General features: G+C 41.1%; 1 protein-coding gene across 1 annotated transcript; it reads left to right on the top strand.

The window, feature by feature from the left end:
• Window positions 1-1,627: 1,627 nt before the first annotated feature.
• LOC138952604 (uncharacterized) lies at window positions 1,628-9,663 on the top strand. Its single transcript, XM_070324296.1, has 2 exons — window positions 1,628-1,916; window positions 8,502-9,663. Exons 1-2 carry the CDS (start codon window positions 1,695-1,697, stop codon window positions 9,105-9,107), a joined length of 828 nt encoding a protein of 275 aa, XP_070180397.1. The 5' UTR covers window positions 1,628-1,694; the 3' UTR covers window positions 9,108-9,663.
• Window positions 9,664-25,892: the final 16,229 nt, after the last annotated feature.

Raw genomic sequence — 25,892 nt, forward strand, 5'->3', positions numbered from 1 at the left:
TTTATAAAAAAAATATTTTTTTTACAATTTTCAGATTTTTAAATTTTTAAGCCACCAAGCTGAAATGCAATACCGAAGTCCGGCCTTCGTCGAAGATTGCTTGGCCAAAATTTCAATCAATTTGATTGAAAAATGAGGGTGTGACAGTGCCGCCTCAACTTTTACAAAAAGCCGGATATGACGTCATCAAAGGTATTTATCGAAAAAAAGAAAAAACGTCCGGGGATATCATTCCCAGGAACTCTCATGTAAAATTTCATAAAGATCGGTCCAGTAGTTTGGTCTGAATCGCTCTACACACACACACACGCACAGACAGACAGACAGACAGACAGACAGACAGACAGACAGACAGACACACACACACACACACACACATACACCACGACCCTCGTCTCGATTCCCCCCTCTACGTTAAAATATTTAGTCAAAACTTGACTAAATGTAACAATAAACAAGTCGCGTAAGGCGAAATTACTACATTTAGTCAAGCTGTGGAACTCACAGAATGAAACTGAACGCACTGCATTTTGTCACAATGACCGTAGTCCGCCGCTTGTGCATAACGGAGTGAAACTGACGAGCCTGTTCGGCGCGGTAGTGGTTTCGCTGTGCTGCATAGCACGCTTTTCTGTACCTCTCTTCGTTTTAACTTTCTGAGCGTGTTTTTAATCCAAACATATCATATCTATATTTTTTTGGAATCAGGAACCGACAAGGAATAAGATGAAATTGTTTTTAAATCGATTTCGGAAATTTAATTTTGATCATAATTTTTATATTTTTTAATTTTTAGAGCTTGTTTTTATTTATATGTTTTTGGAATCAGGAAATGATGTAAAACACTGTGTATAAAATTGCCTCTACCTGTATTGCAAACCGACTTAAAAAAGTTTTGCCAATGTTGACCAAAAGGGATTTCTCAAAGGCAGATGTATTAGTGAAAACATACGTCAACTGTTTGATACACTCGTGTACACAGAAGAGCATAATATTCCTGGTCTCTTGTTGACGATTGATTTCCAAAAAGCTTTCGATAGTATTTCTTGGTCCTTTATTGAGAAAAGTCTTGATTTGTTTAACTTTGGACCGCAACTCAGACAGTGGGTAAAGACTTTTTATAATCATATTATTACATGTATAACAGTAAATGGCCATTATACTGGATGGTTTAAGATACACAGAGGCGTTAGACAAGGGGATTCTCTTTCACCTTATTTGTACTTAATTTGTGCAGAAATTTTGTCTTTAATGATTAGACAAAATGATAAAATTAAAGGGATTAGATTGAAAGAACGAGATGTTTTTCTGTCGCAGTTTGCAGACGACACCACCCTTTACTTAGATAGAAGTAAGGAGTCATTTGTAGAAGCTATATGTACGCTCAAACTGTTTGCAAATATGTCTGGTTTGAATATGAATTACGATAAAACAAATGTTATTTGGATAGGTAGTAAAAAGAATTCGCATGCTAGATTTTTACAAGATCAAAATTTTTGCTGGAACCCTGGTATTTTTAAGGTTTTGGGTATAAATTTTTCGGTTGATTTACAATGTATTGTTCACATTAATTATCAGGATAAATTAAAAGATATTAAAAAGATTTATATGTATGGGAAAAGAGACATCTTACCCCACTAGGTAAAATAATTGTTATTAAAACCCTTGTATTGTCAAAGATTACTCATTTGTTTATGTGTCTGCCCGATCCTGATAATAACTTATTGAAAGAATTGGATAAGTTGTTATTTGATTTTTTATGGAGTGGTAAAAGAGCAAAAATTAAAAAGACAGTAGTGTTTAAACCCCTTGAAGAAGGGGGGTTAAATATGGTGAATATTTATGTATTTTTGTCAACATTGAAGATTGATTGGATGCGAAAAGTTGTTTGTGGTGATTCATGTTTGAAGAGATTTGTTATGAATATGTATCCAGAACTAAATATTGTGAATCTGGTTGGTACCAATTATATAAAAGTGTTGAAAAATACGGCGAAAAACAAGTTTTGGCAAGATGTGTTAAAGCATCATGAAAAGTTATATGCAAAATGTCTACCTGTTAATATTGATGAATTTTTGTACGAATGTCTTTTTTATAATGATAACATAGTGAGAGGTAAAAGAAGCATTTATTATAAGAGTTGGCATGAAGAAGGAATTGTATATGTGAAACATTTAGTAAATTTGGAGGGTAAATATTTGAATTATCAAGAGTTTTCTGAATTATTTCCTAATGTTAAAAGTGATATTTTGTTGTATTGTGGAATTGTATCCGCTGTGAAAAGCTATCAGCTAAAGCACGTCGCCAAAAACAAGATAGGCGTATCCAGGACACATGGGTCTGCGATGGCGAAATCTTTATAAAAAAGAACGAAAAAATCACAAGTGTTCAACGAGGTAGATCTCGAAAAATTTGTATAACTATAGTTGGTTTCTGTAAGCCACAGCTTTCCAAGCGAAGTGTGTTTGCTGCTGCAAGCAGTAAAATGTGACACCCGTGTGTGTGTGTGTGTGTGTGTGTGTGTGTGTGTGTGTACGTACGCACTACGCTTAACATTTGTCGGTACCACGAACTCTGTCTCGCTCTACGGTTTCGATTTTAACAAAATTAATGACTTTTTACCTCTGCAGTGAGACGAAGATGTTATCAACCAGAAATTGAAACGTTTATTGAACATTGCCACACACCAAGTGCTGACACGTCGTGTGTGTGTGTGCGTGTGCGTGTGCGTGTGTGTGTGTGTGTGCATACATGTGCATGTGTATATTTTTGAACCACGAGCTGAGAGCTACAGAAGTGTTGTTGTTTTTTGTTGTCGTTGTTTTCTAATGGAAAACCGTTACCCATTGGGAACTCTGTATATACATTCTTTACTTAATCTTGTTTTTGAACCCTCTTTACAAACTTTACCTTTGTTTTTTCTGCTGTCTTTTTGTAGCGCAAATCCTCCCAGACCAGCCCGCAGATACACCCTCCCCCTGGCCATTTTCTTGTTCCTGATCCTGATTGGATATGTCAGTTAATTTAAGCATGTACAGGGCCAGAATTGGGTGTTTCTATGGAAAAGCAGTAGTTCTCTGTCGCAAACTTGCTTTCTTATGTGAATCTTCTGTGTTACCATTTGTGATTTTAACTTCCCTTAAATCACCAGCCCGTGTTCCGTTATCATTGTTCGTTTTTTGTTGTGTTACCTTCAGCTTTAAAAACTGGTCGGCTTTATTAACCAACACCAAGTTGCCAAAAACAAATAACGTTGATTTTAATGACCCGCAGTCAAGTCCTTCTGTAACCCCGTTTGCACAGTCGAAGTTGTATTTATCAGGTGATGTAGAAAAGAACCCAGGTCCTGAACACGAGCATGAAATCAGTGTCGTACACATCAATGTCAGAAGCCTTAGGAATAAAATTAATTTATTGCAACCCGAAGTTCAACGGCACGATGTCTTAACACTTTCGGAGACATGGCTAGCGCCTTCTGATGATAACTCCTCATTACTGATTCCAAATTTCAGTCCCCCTGTTCGACTTGACCGTCCAGACCATCCTTATGGCGGAGTAGCAATCTATGTAAAAAATTATTTGTATTATAAACCCCGTCCTGAGTTTAACGTCGTCGGCCTAGAAGCCGTGTGGGTCGAGATAAAACTGAATAAAGAAAGTATTTTGATAGGTTCATTTTACCGTCCACCGAATGGAAATGTTCAATATTGGGAATTAGTAGACGAAAGTTTAAGAAAAGTAAATAGTCAAGTGTTGAAGTTTGTGATCTGTGGTGATTTTAACGTTGATTTTTTAAGTTCTCCTTCTCACAATTTTTTCAATATGTTGCATTCATATCAGCTCTGTCAACTTGTCAATGTTCCGACACGTATAACTGAAACAAGCAGTACCTGCATAGACCTTATAATTACACAAACGCCACAAATAATTAAATCTGTAGATGTTTTACCACCAGTTTGCAGCGATCACAGCGTACCACGGGCGATATTAAAAAGTACTGTAAATGTAAGTAACTCATTTAAACGAACTATTTTCAATTACGATAAATTGAATATAGAAGGGTTTTGTAACGCTCTTTCACAAGTTGATTGGACAGGTATGGTGACGAATGAAATGTTTAATGATAGCATTGATGTTTTTAGTAGAACTTTTATGAATGTTGCAAAGCAGTTCATGCCTGTTAAAGAAGTTGTTGTACGCCCTAAAGACGCACTCTGGATTACCCCAGAAATTTTAAAGTTAATCGACGAGAGAGATCAAACTCACCTGAGAGCAAAAACGAGTAACTCTTTAGAAGATTGGCTGAGTTATCGTCAGACGCGTAATCGTGTTACAGCAGCTAAGCGAGACAGAGTCCAGCAATTTTATATAGAGTTAGACGAACGCATTTCCGACCAAGGTTCCTTTGGTACTAAAAAGTGGTGGCAGTTGGTAAAGTCATTTATGGACAAGAAAGGACTTGGTGTTGATGAAATTCCTCCGATTAATTTTGAAGGCAAGATTTACCAGTCAAACCAGGAAAAAGCTAACGTTCTGAACAATTTTTTCATACAAAATTCCGTTCTTAAAACGCCAGACGACAATTTGCCTCAAGCTGATTTTTTCGACAGCGAACTTAATGAGATTTATCTTACAGTCGACGAGGTTAAAGAGGTTATTAAAGCCCTTGATAAAGGTAAAGCCACTGGTCCGGATCTCATTCACAACAGACTTCTAGTTGCTGCTGTTGACGCCATAGCAGAACCCCTGACATATTTGTTTAATAGAAGCCTTAGAGAAGGTATATATCCTAGTTTGTGGAAGACGGCTCATGTCACTCCTATTTACAAAGCCGGCCCAGCAGATTGTTGTAACAATTATCGACCAATCTCATTACTAAGTTGTGTTGGGAAGGTAATGGAGCGCTGTGTCCACAGCCATGTTTACACCTTTTTACAGCGAAATGATATATTAACACCGGCACAGTCAGGATTTATTCCTGGTGACTCTACCAGTTGTCAACTGGCTTCTATTTATGACGAGTTATTACGATATGGGAATTACCACTCAAGCTGTTTTTTGTGATGTGTCAAAGGCATTTGAAAAAGTCTGGCACAAAGGGTTATTATATAAACTGGAACTAGTAGGAATTAGAGGACAATTGTTGAAATGGTTTCACGATTATTTAACAAATCGCCACCAGGCGGTTGTTATTAAGGGTGCTAAGTCTGCATTAAAATGTATCCCGGCAGGTGTTCCACAAGGTTCTGTTCTAGGCCCCTTGCTATTCCTGATATATATTAACGACATTGTGAATGATACTGAATCTGTTATAAAGTTGTTTGCTGATGACACGAGCATGTCTATGTCCTTAGAAGATCCAACTAGACGAGCACAGATTTTGAACGCAGACCTATATAAAATTAATACCTGGGCAAAACAGTGGAAAGTTAAATTTAACGAAGCAAAAACGGAACTGTTAGACATAAAACGTGATAATATACCAACCGAACCAATCATTTTTAATAATATTGTTTTGGAAAACGTGAACCAACATAAACACCTTGGCGTAATCTTGCAGAATGATTGTAAGTGGGACTTCCAAGTGAGAAGCATCATAAAAAAGGTCACCTTATTAATTAATTGTTTAAGATATTATAAATATAGATTAAATCGTAAAAGTCTGGAAACTATGTATAAATCTTTTGTTCTTCCACATTTTGACTACGCAGACATCATATGGGACAACTGCACAGAGTACTGGTCAACTGCACTCGAAAAACTACATTTGGAAGCCATTCGGACTATAATCGGTGGTGTGCGCGGCACCAGCCACGAAAAACTGTATAAAGAAAGCGGATTTTGTAACCTAAAAGAAAGACGGAGCAGACACAAACTGATTTTATATTACAAGATGGTATATGGCAAATGCCCTCATTACTTATCAGATCTCTTGCCACCTTTAACTTCTGATGTTAACCCCTACCATCATAGAAGACCATTAGAAAGAAGAGTCCCCATGTGCAAAACTGAATTATACCGTCGATCTTTTATACCATCTACTACTGTCCTGTGGAACACCTTGCCAGACAACATCAAAACAACTAACTCAATCAGCGATTTCAAACGCTATTTATCTACTCCTGATTATAACGTACCTGCCTATTATTACTGTGGTAAAAGACTGGAAGAGATTCACCACTGCAGAATGCGCCTAAACATGAGTAATTTGAATTCTGACCTGTGTAAACGCCACCTACAGGGAAACCCACAGTGCGCTTGCGGCTACCCGAACGAAACAGCTGACCATTATTTGACACATTGTCCTTTGTACGTAGATGCTCGCCTGTCTACAATAAACGCACTTCCTGTTAATTACAGACATGTTGAAATATTGTTAAATGGTAGCGAAAACCTTTCTCTTTGCACCAACAAGCTTGTTTTTGAAAGTGTCCAATCGTTTATCCATGAATCTGGTCGTTTCTGTTGATTTGACTCAGTACCCATATTCATGCCAACAAACCTTATTTTATATGCATTTTTCAAATGTATATTTAGCGAGCTACTGCTTACTTGCCACAGGACTATGGTTTGTAATGTACTATGTATACTGTTCAAAAAAAGAAACGCATAGTTGCTACTTGCCAAATTTGTTTTATTTTTTGAAAATATTAACAGAAAATCCAATATTTAGATTATTTGTTTGAAATTTGGTATGGACACAGTTGAATGCACACACAGTTCATTTGCATCTTCAAATCAATCAGTCAATCAATACGATTGGGTGCCGAGGCTGTCAAGTCAGTAGGGGGTGTGACTGCCTTGAGCAGCAACAACTGCCCGGCACCTTCTGGGCATGGACTGGATCAGATGCCGGATATCTTGCTGTGGGATGGTGTCCCACTCCTCCTGAAGTGCCTGCAATAGATCGCGGTGATTTGCCGGCGCTTCTTCTCGCCTGCGCACACGTCTGTCCAATTCATCCCAGAGGTGTTCTATCGGGTTCATGTCTGGCGACATGGATGGCCAGGGAAGCACCTGGACATGGTGGTCGGTGAGGAACTGGGTGGTGAGTCGTGCTGTGTGCGGGCGAGCGTTGTCCTGCTGGAATATGGCATCCTGGTCAGCCAGAAGAGGAAGGGCGTGTGGGCGCAGAATTTCCTCCACGTATCGCTGGGCAGTTATGCGCCCTTGGACGTGCACCAGGGTGCTCCTTCCAGCGGTACTGATCGCCCCCCACACCATGACGCCTCCACCACCATGAACGGGTGCCTCATCCACACAGTTGGGCGCGTAACGTTCGTTTACTCTCTGGTAGACCCTCCTCCGACCATCATGTCGCTGGAGCAGGAAGTAGGACTCGTCGCTGAACCACACGTGTCTCCAGTGATTCCGGACGGTCCAGCGAAGGTGCTGGTTGCCCCACTGCACTCGGTTCTGGCGATGGCGGCGGGTGAGGACAGCTCCTCTGTGAGGTCTGCGAGCTCTCAAACCAGCTTCATGCAGGCGGTTCCGCACGGTCTGGTCCGATAATCGGTGTGGCCCGGGGAGAGCCTGGACAGAAGATGAGGCCGACAGGAAACGATTCCGGAGGTGGCGGAGCCGTATGAAGCGGTCGTGAGCAGCAGTTGTCGCCCTTGGTCTTCCCGCTCGTGGCAAGTCAGCAACGGAGCCAGTGGCTTGAAACCTGACCCACAGTCTACTGATGGTGCTCTGGGACACGTGGAAGTGCCTGGCGATTGCACTTTGACTTTGGCCTGCTTGTAAACGACCCAATGCAATTTGGCGGTCTTCTCTGCTCAATCGGGCCATCTTTCGTCGCTGAATTGTCGTCTGATTTCTTTGTGGCGAACAATCCGCTTTTATGGGTTTTGGAAGACATGGTGAGAGCTCAATATTCCCCGAGTTTCACGAGATTACACTGAAGCATGACGAGTGGTCATGCCAAATGAGCAATTTTGACATTGTAGCCACTGATAACGCATGCGTCACGTGCAGAGCTTACTTGTGGCAATGGACGAAAGGTCGACGACCAGATAAACATTTTCTGCAGTTTGGTGGATATCCTTGTAGCCATATAACTAAATTAACCAAATATTACAAGCTATGCGTTTCTTTTTTTGAACAGTATATATTCTTATTTGTATGCGCTGCCAACTTCATCTTTTATATGTACCTACCGTTTTCTCCTCCCTCCTCCACCCTCCCCCCTCTTCCTCCTGCTAGCTTTTTCTTATTCTTTCTGATTTACTTTAACTATGCTCTTCTTGTAGATAGTTCAACAATTGATAAGTAATGCTTGTCCAACATCATATTTGCGTTATTTTCCTACTACGTAGGGCGCGTAATATAAGCGTTTGCTTGAGTTCGTGTCCCTATTGTTTATTGTTGTATTTTTGTATCATGTTTGATTTAATAAAACATTGTTTAAACCAAAAGCTATCAGAAGAAATTGAATTTTAAGACATTGAATTGTCAGCATGAATCAGTGGATAGTAGAGTGTGGTCAGTGATAAAAAAAAAAAGGAAACCATGTTGTGAAGAAGGTGTTTGTGCAGTCTAACGTTATTCCATCCGCGGTTTCAAAATGGAATAGCATCAGTGAAAGTAATATGAATTGGAAATTAATTTTTTTTAAACCCTTTCAAAGTACTGTGGATGTAAGTTTAAGGTGGTTTCAGCTGCGACTCTTACACCGGATTCTACCTTGTAATAAATATTTATATTTGTGTAAAATTAAAAATTCACCGCTTTGCACATTTTGCGGGTATCATGAAGAGACAATTGTTCACTTATTTTGGGAATGTATGATTGTTAAAACCTTCTGGATTAAATTGAATACTGTATTGCACAAAGAATGTTTACATTGTGAACATTTGACTTTTTCAAAAGGATTGATAATATTTGGAAATGATGATAATGTAAACACTGATAATGTTTTAGATTTGATTATTCTTTTAGGAAAATATTATATTTATAAATGTAAACTTCAGGGCTCAGTTCCGCTTTTGAGTGGTTTTTTGAAAATATTAAAACAAAGATATTACATTGAAAAAAAATTGAATTTTATCAGGAATAGAAATGTTGAATTTTTGTCAGAGTGGTTACCCTATGCGAATATATGTTAGGTTATTGACCAAGGCGAAGTGTCCATTTCAGCTTAACTTTTTCCACAGTTTTAAAATTGTAGGTTTATATAAGACTTTAGGCAAGAGTGTGTGTGTATGTCTTATGTCTGTCTGCTTCACTTATCCTCTTACCTGTCTGTCATCCTGTCCAATCTTATGGGTGTAGGGGTGTCTTGTATTTTAGTGACTTTTGACTATTGTAGGGTGGAAGTTCAAAAAGAATCTATTATTTGTATTATTACTTAAGACTATACATTATAAATGATACCACCACCATCATTACCCCCCCCTCTCTCTCTCTTTCTTTCTCTCTCTTTCTTTCTTTCTCTCTCTCTCTCTCTTTCTTTTTATCAGTATTGTAATTTGCATGTCATGTTATGCTCTGGCCTTATTTGTAGGCGAACGGTATGTTATATGTCCGTCTGTCGGTTATGTCCTAATGTTGTATATATATGTCTAATATACTTGCCATTTACATATTTAATATACAAGTTGAAGAATGAATGATGATACATTGTAGACGGATGCATGTTACTGATTAAAAGCCCCACAATGATGTGCTTGGCAAAAAAAAACTAAAAAAATAAAAAAAATAAAAAAAAAAAAAAGGATGAACGTAAATTTGAATCGTTTTATAAAAAAAATGTTTTATTACAATTTTTAGATATTTAATGACCAAAGTCATTAATTAATCTTTAAGCCACCAAGCTGAAATGCAATACCGAAGTCCGGCCTTTGTCGAAGATTGATTTACAAAAATTTCAATCAATTTGATTGAAAAATGAGTGTGTGACAGTGCCGCCTCAACTTTTACAAAAAGCCGGATATGACGTCATCAAAAGTATTTATCGAAAAAAAAGAAAAAAACGTCCGGGAATATCATACCCAGGAACTCTCATGTCAAATTTCATAAAGATCGGTCCAGGAGTTTGGTCTGAATCGCTCTACACACACACACGCACAGACAGACAGACAAACAGACAGACAGACAGACAGACAGACACACACACACACACACACACACACCACGACCCTCGTTTCGATTCCCCCTCGATGTTAAAATATTTAGTCAAAACTTGACTAAATATAATAAACAAGAAGGGCAAAGCCCATACGACTCACATGCTTTACACATTTTTCCTACCAAAATACATGTGACCTTGACCCAAGGTCAAGGTCATCCAAGGTCATGCAACACAAAGCTGTTAATTCAAGACATAGGAAGTACAATGGTGCTTATTGGCTCTTTCTACCATGAGATATGGTCACTTTTAGTGGTTCACTACCTTATTTTGGTCACATTTCATAAGGGTCAAAGTGACCTTGACCTTGATCATATGTGATCAAATGTGTCTCATGATGAAAGCATAACATGTGCCCCACATAATTGTTAAGTTTGAAACAGTTATCTTCCATAGTTCAGGGTCAAGGTCACTTCAAAATATGTATACAATCCAACTTTGAAGAGCTCCTGTGACCTTGACCTTGAAGCAAGGTAAACCAAACTGGTATCAAAAGATGGGGCTTACTTTGCCCTATATATCATATATAGGTGAGGTATTGAATCTCAAAAACTTCAGAGAAAATGGGAAAAATGTGAAAAATAGCTGTTTTTTAGGCAACATTTATGGCCCCTGCGACCTTGACGCAAGGTCAAGATGCTATGTATGTTTTTTGGGGCCTTGTCATCATACACCATCTTGCCAAATTTGGTACTGATAGACTGAATAGTGTCCAAGAAATATCCAACGTTAAAGTTTTCCGGACGTCCGGACGGACGGACGGACGTCCGGACGGACGGACGGACGACTCGGGTGAGTACATAGACTCACTTTTGCTTCGCATGTGAGTCAAAAACAGAAAAGAAGATACACACAAAATGTCGACATCACCACCACTACTTCCATCAACAAAATTAAGCAACAACATTAACCAATAAGCAGAAAAATATTAAAAGCAAAGAAGAACAAAAAACCGACAAAGAAACAAAGAACAAACTTCTAAACAACATGACCAAAATAATCCACAGAAAAAATAAAACTAATCAAATTGGTTATGTGGTTATGTTTCTTTGAAGAAAAAACAACCATACTGTTACACGACACTTGAGATTGCCACAAGTTCTCAAACGTCGTATAGTTGTGTTCTTTTATTCTACGTCGCCCGTCTTCGCAGCAGCAGAAAACAACTCGTCAAATTGAGTTCGAGGATTTATTCAGCATTCAATACATACAACTGCACAACGTAGCAGAACTCAAATAGAAGCTTTTTTAACATTCAAATCGCGCTGGCATATATAGCAAATACTCAATCTCGAGAATATTCCAGACCGAACATGATACAACTACATTATATACGAACCGTCTATGGACTAGGACAGTGACGTTCTCTGTGACGTACATCAAAAGCGCCGACGCACTTAATCCGAACGAACGCCACGAACTCACACTACACACAGCATGGTAAACAACTTGTTTTGACAGGACTAGAAAGTTCACCTGCATTCTCGTCCAAGCATAAATATTGTGTTTACAAAATATAATATCGGTACTTTCCCAGAAAGTACAAATAAGTCAACTACATGCAACACACAAAACTGAACCAAAGCTCAGCAACGGTAGCGTTTCCTAACACATACACATAATGTATATACATGAAAGACACCAAACAAAATACTGAAATCACATTAGCCGACTGTATGATCTATGGGCAATAAGGACGCAAACGGATAATTATGACATGCGTGATGCACCATCATACGATCCCCTTTGTCTTTTTTGTTTAAGAGGTGGCGAGGGGAGGGGCAACACCGTCGCCGGAAAGTTTGTCCCCAACAACAAACCCAAACTCACTCGAAAAGTTTTAAATCGGTATGAAATGAGATCGCGGCCCCCGCCAGGGAGGAGGAACTGGGAATCAAATCGTGAGGATTAAGGTGTACCGCTGAGATAACGGAGCTTTGATGTGGGCTTAAAGGCCAACATCGGCAGGAATTTTTCTCGTGGAGCGACCTAAACTTGAACCCGTCGCTATTCTTGCATGTCTGTTTACTCGAAAATTTTAATAGTAAATTTTGATTTGATTAACATACTTACCCGACTCACATCTAGCATTAATCTGGTTTAAGTCCCGAGACGCTGAACTACGCTTCACCCCTTAAGGGGAAGTAACCCTAAAAAAGAACAGCCTAGAACACGTAACCTAGGTCACAGGTCAAGGCCATACCGTCACGTGACTGAGCACGCGAGACCGCCGCCGCCATATTGGAATACTTCACTCGAAACGAAGCGAAACATTCATTTTTAGGGTAAATTAGAGCGGGGTAGGCGGGAGGGTATTAATGATGTGAGTCGGGTAAGTATATTAATCAAATCAAAATTTACTATTACAATTTTCGATTAAATTACATATCTTATCCCGACTCACATCTAGCAGATTGCTAATGTAGGTGGTGGGAAAGAAACTTACTCTACAAGCTGGAGAGAACCTGCCCTGCGGCTACCATAGCCGGAAAGGTGTTGGTCCCATCCTGACGAGTAAACAGATTCTCAGTGAAACTCACTTATTTCTGGTAAGAATCCGGCCTGCTTCAACCATGACTGGTAAGCAACCACTACCATCCCAGCGGGTATTAGAAAACCCGCCAAAAGTAGTAAAGAAAAACGTCCTAAAAAACGTCCAAAACACCCATGTGAGGCCGATCGAGATTTGCCTGGTCGCAGAACCGCCGAATAAAAGAGACCAAGCTCAGGCCCCATGAGTTCTAGGCGAACTCAGAGGAAGGACAGAACGCCCCCCCCCCCCCCCATTTGACTGCCACACTCATAAGCTTGTTTAATGAGTGTGAAAGCCCATCTAGCCAGTGCTTCTTTGCACAAATTTGATTCTATCCGTCCAAAACGAAAGAACCAAAGAACTGGTCTGGCACTCCAAAATGAGCCATGCAAGATGAGTATGTTCAAAATACTCAATATCTTGCGTGAGACCCATAAAGTACGTAAATCACTGCCCCATCAGGGAGAAGTGAGCACAGACAAAAAAAGAGTATACGAGCCTTCCTATAAAAGAAAGGCTTGCATGTCTCAAAACTCTAAGTCTCTTAACAAAAGAACTCTAAAAAAAGAAGAAATCCCAAGCTGAGACTGATAAACAAAAGACAAAAGGCTTGAAGACAGGGCCCTTTTCACGCTGGGCGTAAAAAGAGAAATGTCTTGTCTAGTTCTGACGACGTTTCTCCAGACTAATGAAACATCGTCTTCCGTCAACAACAAAAGTTCGTGGAACATCCTAGCATCCTCCTGAACTTTTTTTTTTTTTCTTTTTCTTTCTTCTTTTTTTTTTTTTAAGTTGCAACCACTCATAAATTGCTAATGATAGTAAAAAACCACCAGATAAGGTAAAATTAGATAAATAACCCTTTCACATAAAGTCTGTTGAGACCTGAGTGAAAAACCTTAAGATTCGTGAGTTACGTCTTCCAGAAACCGGAAAGAGCGCCAACCTCACTGACCTGTCTTGATCGTAGCTGACGAAAAGAGTGAACCATCTCTTGCAATCAGCAAGACCAGGAAGACAGTCCTAACACAAAAGAGAGCTGTGAAAGTTCGGAAGACAACAAGACATGTCTTCCCATGCGAGCGAGTAAAACAAAACGAACCTGTGCGTCTCCCGCCTGAATAGAACAAAGAGTTCCAAATGACCACAAGTGAAACACCCTCCGAGGAGTGAAGCACTAAAGGATTATGGTTTGAGTAAACCACAGCACCATAGTCCCATGAGGTAGACGCTAATGTTCGTAATGAACCAGAGGCAAACATTTGTCCCTTGTTCAATGGATAGATGCAAGACAGAAAACCATCTGGCCTTACTAGACTCTTTACGAAGAAGAGTCGAAAGAACGTCTTAAAACCGTAAACAAAGGAAATAATTTGTAGATCGACGAGACTGCAACCTCTCATCAAAAAATGAACCGAGATTGCTCATCAACAAACCAATGCGGCTTAAGCAAAAGCGGCAAAAATCTTAACTTAATTTTCACTAGCAAGTAGCTATGAAAATTTAATCGACAAGGAAGGAAGCAAGCGTCAAAGTGGGCGCTTGCTGTTGTGCCGAACATGGAAAGATCAGTGCCTAAGGCTGTCCACTCAAAACTGATTAGGACGAACCCTGTAGGCTACCGTTAAAACATAATGTCAAAGTATGTAAGACCTCGGGGGGGCTTCACGCCTTCCACATAAAGCCTAGGAGATAGACGTCAGCTCAAGAAAGACGTGACCGATCTCCTCCCGATAAACGAGTGATACCTGAGTACAAGATATCAAGCCCTCATTGGCGAGGAAAAAACCCTCAAGATAGAGCATAAGTGTCCCTAAACCATAAGGGACAAACACCCTCCAAAGAACCAAGCTGTGAACCCAGCTTGATCCAAACGATTAGCCAAAAGTAGGCTACTGCTGGTGCATGACCTGCTTTGAGTGTCTACCCAAGCAAGACCGAGTGTATGACGCAGTCCTGCTTCCTGCGTTAAGAGTCCAAGTCTAAGAAAGACAAGGACTCATAACCCTCATGGGTTGTGACAGAAAAAACCAAAGAAAGACCATGGCTATGAACTGGACTGTCAATACCCGTCGAGTAAGTTAGACAAGAGTGCCAAAACCGGCAGTCTTGTTGCCCACAAACTGACTTTAAATACTTCTTGCCAAAACAGAAGAAGTTATAAGAAAGTCCGAACGACCTCCTAAAGAGGCCAAAAAAGAGTGCACCCAAAGGCCGACAGCTGTCGTGAATGACCGTCTCTCTACTCAAATAAAGTATGTCATCCACTTTCTACCTAAGTAGAATGCTGATCAGACTAGTAGTAATCCAAAAAAGTTTCGTGATAAAAAGATATCTGTGTGCTCAGCGAAACGGAAAACGATAAGTCCAACTGACCACAAGATATCCTCTCCAGTCCATGCATGAGCAGATGGAGATAGTACGAGGCCGCCGCGATTCTGGTTGTACGTCAGCAACCGAACGTGCGGAAAACACAATGGCCGAAGCCTGGAGTGGCATGAACAAAATGGCTGAAAGCCGTAGTGCCCGTAGGTCAGTCTGCTTGTAGGCAAATGACTACGCAACAAAGCCAAAACAGAAATCAAAGAACGACTGGTCGGCATACCGGAAGGAAGCCAACCTGTCAAAAGATTCCAAAGACGAAGTGTCACCAAGAAAAAATCTGGAATTAATTTCCTCTGTCGCAACTCATAACTGGAATTGATCAGATTGCTTAACATTTATGAAACTTGGCATAATTAATAATAAAGTAGTTGTTATTGATTTCTGATACAGAGCCATTGCAAACATTCGATATGTTTGAAGAAAATAATACTTTAAAACCAACACTTGAGCAGACGAACTCGGATCAACAGCATCAGCAGCAAATGGTTTGCAAAAATAAAAGAAAGGGAAAAAAATATTTATCTGCTTTGAAACATTAGCAGCAAATGTACATATATCGTCAAAATATTTATTTGGCATGTTTACCGCTTCGTTTCTTTTATAATTACTCCAAAGCATGATCAATACCGCAGTTAAGCAAATTTCAAAATGGCCGCCTTCGCACGAAGCAAAGCAACTTGAAATCGCCCAAATGAGTTTGCAAGGTAAGTTCCAGGCTTAGTTTGAAAGTGTTTATCGTTGTTTAAGTAGGTGACATGCCGCCAAACCCCTACTAGGCAGGGAAAGTGGTTCGACCTTGCATGAATGCAGGGCAAGTTCGAGTTTGCTAGCTAAAATTGCTGCTAGTGCTGCCTTGTCTAGATCTGGAACTTTTTCAATTGGATTTTTTCTCTCTATTATACTGGAATAAGTGGGTGCTTTTCTAGATCTAAGCATCGACCGAATTAGATAATGATGTTCCTTGCATTGCATTCTCCTAAATCTGTTATTCTAACCAGTTTGTTTAAGAATATAATTGTTCGTTTTTTGTTGATAAGCTTACAAGATTTTTTCTTTTTTAAGTAAGTGGTTTCACACGTACAACATGAGACCCACATGCACTAGACAATGGAAGTTGAGGTCCTCGTTCAATACCACAAATGCCAGTATTATACTTCAGACTCCTTTTGGAGGAATGTGTGGGGTTTGGGTGTTGAACTTGAAGTGGCAGATTGTTTGCACAGGTATGAATGTTCGTACGTTCGTACGTGCACGCATGTATGCAGGCATTTGTTTGTCAAGCAGGAACATGCAACATTTTGTTGACCGTATGTGAGTGCGTGTGTAATAAAACCAACGACAAACAATACAAAAAGCTCCAGCTCTGCTTCTTCACCAGTCACAGACGCATTGCGTTGTTCAGCTTTCCAGAAATATATTAACTCAGTCAGAACCGGCTTCATGAATATTTTATTTCAGGTAAAAGTCAATCGAATCTACACAAAAAAAGGTTATTGCGTTGTTCTGTCTTTGAGAGAGAGAGAGAGAGAGAGAGAGAGAGAGAGAGAGAGAGAGAGAGAGAGAGAGAGAGAGAGAGAGAGAGAGAGAAATGGAGAGAGAGAGAGATGGAGGGAGAGAGAGTGACAGAGTGACAGAGAGAGAGAGAGAGAGAGAGAGAGAGAGAGAGAGAGAGAAAGGCATGTACATCATTTGTCCTTATCACACACACAGTGTTCCAAATTTCTTCTTCTGCTTCCATTAATCGGTCTTTTTCTTTTCGTTTTTTTTTTCTTACTTTCTCTTTGAAGTCTTTCTGTCTCTTTGGGTTTTTTTTTTCTCTGTGTGTGTGTCTCTCTGTGTTTCTCTCTCTCTCTGTGTCTCGCTATCTCTTTCTTGCTCTCTCTCTCTCTCTTGCTCTCTCTCTCTCTCTTGCTCTCTCTCTCTCTCGCTCTTGTTTTTCTCTCTTCATTTATCTCAGCCTTTCTCTCTCTCTCTCTCTGTCACTCTCTCTCTGTCACTCTCTCTCTCTCTCTCTGTCACTCTCTCTCCCTCCATCTCTCTCTCTCTCCATCTCTCTCTCTTTCTTTCTCTCTATCTTTCTCTCTCTCTCTCTCTCTCTTTCTCTCTCTCTTGTTTTCTCTCTTCATTTATCTCAGTCTTTCTCTCGTGTTGATGCCAACAAAACAGAGCTGTTCAACTATCTTGCTCAATGCGTCATGACAGTGGAGACAGAAAAAAGTATCATCACCACTCAAGGTCCCATCGCTCTCTCCAACCAACCGATGGATTTGACTGGCATATCGCCATGCAGTCATGAAGAAGCGGACACGCGGATGATGGTCCACCTTGCCCATGCAGCACAGGTTAGCAATCGTGTGTTGCTTCGTACTGTGGACACAGATGTGATCGTCCTTGCTGTAGCAGCTGTGACAGAACATCCTGGACTGGAAGTGTGGATTGCCATGGGAGTTGGCAAACATTTCCGGTACATCGCTGCTCATGACATCGCAAAGGCAGTTGGGATAGACAAAGCACGTTGTCTGCCTTTCTTTCACAGCATGACCGGCTGCGACACCGTTTCCTCGTTCAACAATGTTGGGAAGAAGAAGGCATGGGATACATGGCACAACTTCAAAGATATAACAGAAACTTTCTGCCGTCTCTGCACATACCCATTCAGCCTCACTGCAGTCGACATGGTGGCTCTTGAACGACTTGTTGTGCTCCTGTATGACAAAACAAGCAATTGTGTGGATGTGAACAATGCCAGAAAGCATCTCTTCACCAAGACTGGGCGTCAGATTGACCACATCCCACCATCCAAGGAGGCTTTAATACAACATTGCAAACGTGCAGTCTACCAAGGAGCACATATCTGGAGCCAAGCATCCAATCCAACCCCACCCCTTCCTGATCCATCTGACTGGGGGTGGCAGTTTGTGAAAGGAAACTGGCATCCATTGTGGACAACCCTTCCACAGGCTTCAGAAACCTGCCAGGAACTCTTGAAATGTGGTTGCAAGACGGGCTGCAGCAGCAAACGTTGCAAATGCTTCAAGACTGGACTAAAGTGCACCGCTCTCTGCATATGCAATGGTTGCTCCTCGACTTGTCAGAATTAAGGTAGGAAACCTTGCTATTTGTTGAAACCGTTGCTGCTGATGTTTGTTTTTAGTTTTGTTGTTGTTATTTCATTTGACTCTCCACCCCCTCTCTCTCTCTCTCTCTCTCTCTCTCTCTCTCTCTCTCTCTCTCTTATGCGGTCTGCTGCACCGCCTCCCTTCCAAAAAAGCACCTTCCGCGGTGTTCGTCATTGTTGCCATTTCCAACATTGCAAATGAATTGTTGCCATGGCAACCATGACATCCAGTCATAACACACCCCATGCCTCAAACTGTCTACACATCAAATTTGGATCGATTTGGAGCAAAATAATGCCTTCGGTGTTGCCAAAGGCACTCTTTGCCAGTGTTGCCATGGCAACTGGGGTAAATGTAATCCGGCCCCATGTCTCAAACTACCTCAACCAAAAATGTGGTGCAATTTGGAGCATAAATGTGGATTTTAATTCTGTACATAGAGGCAGACACCTGAGGGAACCATAGCCAATATGTGACGTTATGGCTGGTGGGGGGGGGGGGGGGGGGTAGGGTTAAATAATAATATTTCACAATGGCTCTGTATCAGGATTTGTTCAGAACACAAAACTCTCTTACTGTGCCAAATTTGGTATTTGTTAAAAGAAATGATCAATTTTGCGACAGAGGAGTTAGACTATTAGTCAGGTCGTCATTTCCCGATTTTGACCTTAACCCCTCAAAAAATACCTCGGAGAATGTTTTGACTGTTTTGAACTCTGTGATGTCTGTAGATTACAGATCCGACGGATGACACTCTGTCATCCTTGGGCATTTTGATGTATTCAAGATGGCGGACAAGATGGATTCCAGACTGCAAAATAGTCGAAATTGCATGCTATAAACTAGCAGAACTGTATTTATTTATGTTTTCCGGGAGATAAAACGGGAGTTAATATGCATAACAACAGTTACATGATTAGCAGACACTATAACCCGAATGGCTGGTCTGTTGAGGGACCGTTAAAACTGGTTAACGGAGCAGGATGATATAGTTAGTTTTAGCAACATATTTTTTCAGTTACAGCTAATGGTTTAAGCTTATATGTGTTGTGGGCTTTGATTACTGTTGCACTTTGCTTGACCTTCATCGCATTTCAAGGTCATATGAATGTCAAATGTTCATTCAAATGATAAAGGATTATACTATTTTTGAAGATAAAATGACGAAATGTCTTCTTAAAACTTGCCATGAATAAAAACGTTCACCAACACTGAAGGTCACACGTTTTCAAGGTCAAACAATTTCAAGGTCATATATTTTAATGTCTGCAAAACCATCACTTAGCACGTGCATCACTACAAAGATCACTGTCAAGAAGACGAAGCTGAGCTTGTATGGCAATGTAACAAGAACAGGCGGGCTCTCCAAGACCATCTTACAGGGTTTGGTGCGCGGAAAGAGAAGATAGAGAAGACAAATGAACTGAGGGACAGATATCATTACATAGTGGATTGGGAAATGTTTTGCAACTTCCCAAAAATTGCTCACAGCGGCCAGAGGTGGAGACAGCTTATGAAGCGCTCGTCGTTGAACATTAAGTGACCCTACCATCCTGGTGGGTTCCAGAATCAATGAGTGACTTGGTCGGTGAGCAAGCAGATAACAACTTAATCCTGGAAAAGTGGCTGTAATACCCAGAATAACTTAAAGTTATCTTGTGCTCTTTTAAAAAAAAAGATCTAGTCAGGTGAGGAATGTATACATCAGACGAAAGGCCTTGTAAGGTGTCACAGCGCCAAGCGATTGACACCATATACACAGTGTTGTGTCAGTTAGTGACGCCCCGATGAGGTGTATTAGGCGTCATGTCAAGAGGCTAAACCTGATGTACCATGTCTCATATATACAAAAGACATCTATCTCATAACGTTAAGGTCATGGCGACGAACCAGGGATACTGGTTAGTATGCACTTTACCTCGCCGATGACCACACAGGATGATGTGTAGTTTACCACTCCAGATGACCAGGCGGGATGACCACGCTGGTTTACCACACAAGATGACATGGTCATGCAGTGAGTTTCCAGTTTGAGGGCAGCCACCATCGATCCTTTTTTCAATTGCCGAAATGGTAGCGGATGACTATGCCTGATGACCAATAAATGACCACGCCCGATGATTACGCAGGATGTCATGTAGATTACCAGTACGGGTGACCGGTGAGAATTGCCAGTGCGGATGACCTGTGCAGATGACCATGAAGGATGACCAGTGCAGATGACCAGTGCGGATTACCGGTGCGGATGTCCAGTGCAGATGATCATGAAACATGACCAGTGCGGATGACGAGTGCGGATGATTAGTGCGGATGACCAGTGCAGATTATCATGGACGATGACTAGTGCAGATGACCAGTACAGATGATCATGAAGGATGACCTGTGCGGATGACCAGTGCAGATGATCATGAAGGATGAATAATGCGGATGACCGATGCGGATGATCACAAAAGGATGACCAGTGCGGATGACCGCAAATGATGACCAGTGTGGATGACCGATCCAGATGACCAGTGCTGGTGACCGGTGAAGGTGACTGTTGCACATACCCAGTGCGGATGACTACGATGGATGACCAGTGCGGATTTGTGCAATTTCCAAGGAGTAGACATCGACATAAGATGGCACACGCACATTGACCGACTGCGCAACCACAGCATGCTGTTGCACATGGTAAATTTCTCCACAGCCACACTTCAAAATTAGCATGACTTCAGTTGGTGTAGGTTCTACTCCAGGCGGTTTTCTGCCCATCCTACAACCACCCGAAGTCAACTGGATCAAGATTTGGAAGATCCCTGTAGAATTGCAATACAGGCCTTTTCAGATGGACGTTCAGCAATGGGCTGATGTGGGCGGTAGTTTTTAATTTATGTGGACTGGTGCTTGGAGGTTCTAGCTAGCCAGGTTTCATATCTCTCACGTGATATGTTGTTTGAGATTTTGCACCTGTAGCACTCGCTTACAAACTGCGACATTTGCTGAAAGACTTCACCGATTTTCACGCATGGATCTTCTGCAGAGAAATTAAGCACTCCTACGAACACACTGGTTAATGAACAGCTGTCACCAGATGGCATACGCTTCCATCTAAAATAGCTCTATCGTCTGGTAAACAATCAAATCGGAGAAAACTAGTCTCTCACGATGTTCTTTGATCATCGCCCGCCATTTTGTAAGATCAATTTACAAGTTTCATCTTCGACAGTGAAACCTGTGCTTTGGAACACCATACGCACTAATCACAAGTCCACGAATAACACAGGTTTCACATCTTCTCAGCCTGGATGTAATTCCATACACACTCATGTGCAAATTGTTTCCATTTAGCAGAATGAAACACGTCAAATGCCTTTGGTTTTTGTCTTGGAAGAGGAGCTCAAGTACGGACACGGACAACACTACAGGCCATACTGTACGTGTCGTCATATTACTCATTACGTTTTCCCGACGTCATGAAGTTATGACGCCATTCTAGCCCTTTTTTCTATGGAATGCCTTTTGTGTCTAAACAAAAAAATCAACATTTGCTAATTTTCCTATAATTAATTTTGTCTCAATTTGCCCAAGGATTTAAAGATGTCATCCTGCGGATTTGTAAACTTCAGGAGTTAAACTACCCAAAACCATTAAAACATTTTCCGAGGTATTTTTCAAGGGGTTATTGCCCTGCCGTAAGAACTATATGAGTTTGGCCGAAAAACCAGAACTAGTCTGTTCATCGACGAAAGACCAGTAGTAGTCCTTACGGCAGCCTGCCTCAACACGACTTTAGTAGGTAGCCGTGCCTGCTTGGTCATCCAATTATGCCGTCGAAAAACAGAAACAAAGAAGAACAAGTCGCGTAAGGCGAAAATACAAAATTTAGTCAAGCTGTCGAACTCACAGAATGAAACTGAACGCAATGCAATTTTTCAGCAAGACCGTATACTCGTAGCATCGTCAGTCCACCGCTCGTGGCAAAGGCAGTGGAATTGAGAAGAAGAGCGGGGAGTAGTTGCGCTGAGAAGGATTTTCTGTACCTCTCTTCGTTTTAACTTTCTGAGCGTGTTTTTAATCCAAACATATCATATCTATATGTTTTTGGAATCAGGAACCGACAAGGAATAAGATGAAAGTGTTTTTAAATTGATTTCGAAAATTTAAAGGCACAGTAAGCCTCCCGTAAACCATCACAGAGCTCCGCGAGCGTCTACATACAGTACAAGCATACTTCCATTTGAACGCTCACCGAACGGGAACATCCTGGCTGCTTTCTGTCGAGCGTGAGAAATTTTCAAAGAATTTATTTTCGTGGACTTCTCCTAAACAACAATTGCGCCTCGTTTTGGTGCTGGCCGGGACGGCTGTTATGAATATGATACCGGAAATCACGCCCGGACAGTAAGCCTCCCGTAAACCATCACAGATACTGTGCTGTCTTCCGGTTGCGTGCTTTGATATTCGGCGGTGTTGGTGCAGTCTGACTGAGTTTAGTTAATTAAAGGTGAAAAACAGAGTCCGTCAATGAAGTTTCAAAAGGTGTGGTTTAATTTTCTCAAAAGAGTGGATGAATTTCAAGAAGTTGGTTACATCAAATTTCTGACTATTGTGGATTTCTTGACGTCGATTTTCTCAATCTAAAACTCGTGACTACTGTAAATGCAAAACAGAAAAAGAACAAACCTTAGGCTATATGGCTAGAAATTCAATTTGAAACCATCAAAGGGACAGGACAAAGTTGTACGCATCAAAGCTGTGCATTCTGAGACTTCAATTTGAAAACAAAAGCAAACTATTGATCAGTTATCAAATCAGAATGCAGAAAAGCACAAAGAAACATGACAGTTTTCTGGACAAGTTTCAGTCTCTTACATTTACTGAAAGTATTCTTCAAAACTGGCAAAAACTTGTAAATGAAGGAATAAATCCAGCTGAAAAACGTTTTATAATTTTAGAATATATCGTATGCTCTATGTCCTGTTCTGTCCCTTTGATTCAAGAATACTCAAGAAAATATTTAGATCCAAAAGATACAAAATCTCGGCAAAGTCAACTTCACTAGCACAAACCTCAAAAGCAAGAAACCAAATAATGAAACCAAGAAAAGGACAAACAATAATGATAACGCGATAATAGATACTGTAGCAAGACTAGATCCTGGTTGTACGCGAATTCTTTCTGCCTGGAAAGTTACGGCAACTAATTTCAAAATGCAAGACTAGATCCTGGTTGTATGCGAGTTCTTTCTGCCTGTAAAATTACAAATAAAATTAGATCTACAAGTCGAAGGAAAACATTGACCAGAAGGAAAAAACCACCTCGAAAAGAATTGAAAACAATTTTGAATATTAACAAACTGGTTAGACTGAACTCACTTCACAAGCAGAATGTAGTAAAAATACCAAAAAACATATATTTTCATAGAACTTACCAAATTTGGCCGCTCAAAAACACACGTTAGGGAATCACAGCAGCATGCAGAAAAATACAACACTTGAAGCACAAAACTACTCCTGGATTAGACAGATTCATAAAAAAAAGGTTCTGGCAGAACTCAGACACATAAAATTTTTAGGTTAGTTAATATCTTTTCAGAAAAATATGAAAAAACTGAAGCAGCCAAGAACAGATGCTTCTTGGCTGTTGAACCCCAAAACAAACTGACAAAAGATCTAAGGGAGATCACCCCGACTTCAATAATTCATTTTCGTGTATCAACCCACAAAGCACTGCGCCACAAAAACGAAAGTACATTGTCACTGATAAATTAGCTCCCTTGCACCACTGAAATGTCACTACCTTTGAGCTATAGTGAAAACTAAATTCGTCTGCAACAAACTGCAGGCAACACATTAGAACCTCCTTTCTGCCACTAGTACGGGGGCAGGAACAGTCCCCCCCTCGAAGACATCTTTGTCTTCTCCAAAGACTAACGGTTCCGAAGGAACACTAATGTCAACAAAAAAAACAAAAAAACAAAAACTTGTTCCAAAACCAAAATTTACAAACGAACCATGGTTTTTCATCCTTTTAGCACTGACGCCAATCGACAAATGCAAAGGAAGCAAAATACAATTAGCTCTACAAAATCCAAAAACCAAGCCAAAAAACAGATAATTATCCTATCCAGAGCAAAAAATACAATATTGAGACAAAACCAATATTCTATACAGCTCATTGAGTCAGAAATCACCCTAGGTACGTATGCTGCTTCGAGTTATCGTTTATCCAACCAAGCCAAACCAAGCCAAAAAATTCATATATATATATATATCCAAATATTATTTGATGAGAATTATCCACTAAATTCTCAGAATCGCTGGCTTATCCAAGACCTCAACGATTATTCCAAAGACCAAGCCAAAATCTCATATATTCCAAGTATTATCTGATGAGAATTATCCACTAAATTCTCAGAATCGCTGGCTTATACCAGACCTCAACGACTATTCCAAAACAAAACCAAATCAAGCCAAGCCAACCTCTTAGAGCATACGACCATCGGTGACAACTAATTCAATTATCAAAATGCTCGAAGGTATCTGTGTCTTCTCCAAGTACAGGATAACCAAAGTTATTTTCACGCATTCACCCAAAACATGAATCTCGTAACCTCCAAAATGTCATTAGTTAAGAATATAAATAAGAGAATACTTGCACAAGGTCATCTGACCAATAACGTTCATCGCAGTACCAAAAGTACCATCAATGACGTTCAAAAAACTTGAGTCACTTGGTTCAATCATCCATCATCATGTCCATTTCTCATGGGAGCCTTATCATCATGTCCTTCGCTCATGGGAGCCTTATCGTCTTCCAACACACAGCCATTATCACTGCAATCATCGTCACTATCGTCACTATCGTACACTGCTTTCATCTCCCCTGGCAAGCAGCACCACCTTCGTCACAGGACGCTCCAGCATGGTCGTTGGTTTGGCGCCAGAATCGTCTCCTGGAACATGGGTAGGTTTGGCTACCCGCAGCAAGCATCGCCTGACGAGTCCGTCTTCACTGGCATAGACTTCCTCGACACGGGCCAGCTTCCAATCGCCTCTGCAGACTCCGTCCTCAACCATCAGGACAACATCGCCAGGAGCGAGGTTAGGACGCTCGCACTGCCACTTCCGTCTGGACTGCAAGGTGACCAGGTAGTCTTTTCTCCACTTCTCCCAGAATGCATCGGCCAATTGCTGTACCTTTCTCCACCGTTTCTTCAGGTACACATCTGCCCTCTCAAACACTCCTGGGGGTGGCAGGATTCCAGTAGACTTCATCGTCAAAACATGGTTGGGTGTGAGAGGCAGGGGACCAGTAGGATCTTCTAGGGACTCGACGGACAGTGGCCTGGAATTCATCACGGCCATGACTTCGTACAGCAGAGTTCTCAGTGAGGATGTGGTCAGAGTTACCCCAGGCGACGTCAGCAGGCCGTTCAGGATCCGCCTTGCTGATCGAATGAGTCGCTCCCACACTCCTCCAGCGTGGCTTGCAGAGGGAGGGTTGAACAGCCACTCACACTGGAATCTTCCCAAGAGAGCAGTCTTCAGATCATCCTTGGGCATCTCTTCCCATGCTTGCTTCAGCTCACGCGATGCCCCCACAAAGTTGGTCCCTCGGTCAGATCGGATCTGCCGGATCGGTCCACGGATGGCCATGACTCTACGGAGGGCATCAATGAAACAGTCTGTGGTCATATCGTCCAGGGTCTCAATATGCACTGCTCGTGACGCCAGGCAAGTGA

Source organism: Littorina saxatilis, linkage group LG17, assembly GCF_037325665.1.
Source record: "Littorina saxatilis isolate snail1 linkage group LG17, US_GU_Lsax_2.0, whole genome shotgun sequence".
Classification (NCBI taxonomy): Eukaryota; Metazoa; Mollusca; class Gastropoda; order Littorinimorpha; family Littorinidae; genus Littorina; species Littorina saxatilis.

What these genes read in the sequence shown, in the direction of transcription:
- LOC138952604 (XM_070324296.1), top strand. Translation starts at nt 1,695, where the DNA reads ATGTGTCTGCCCGATCCTGATAATAACTTATTGAAAGAATTGGATAAG. An exon ending in ATTCATGTTTGAAGAGATTT is followed by an intron (nt 1,917 to 8,501) that starts GTTATGAATATG and finishes TGATAAAAAAAA; the next exon opens with AAAGGAAACCATGTTGTGAA.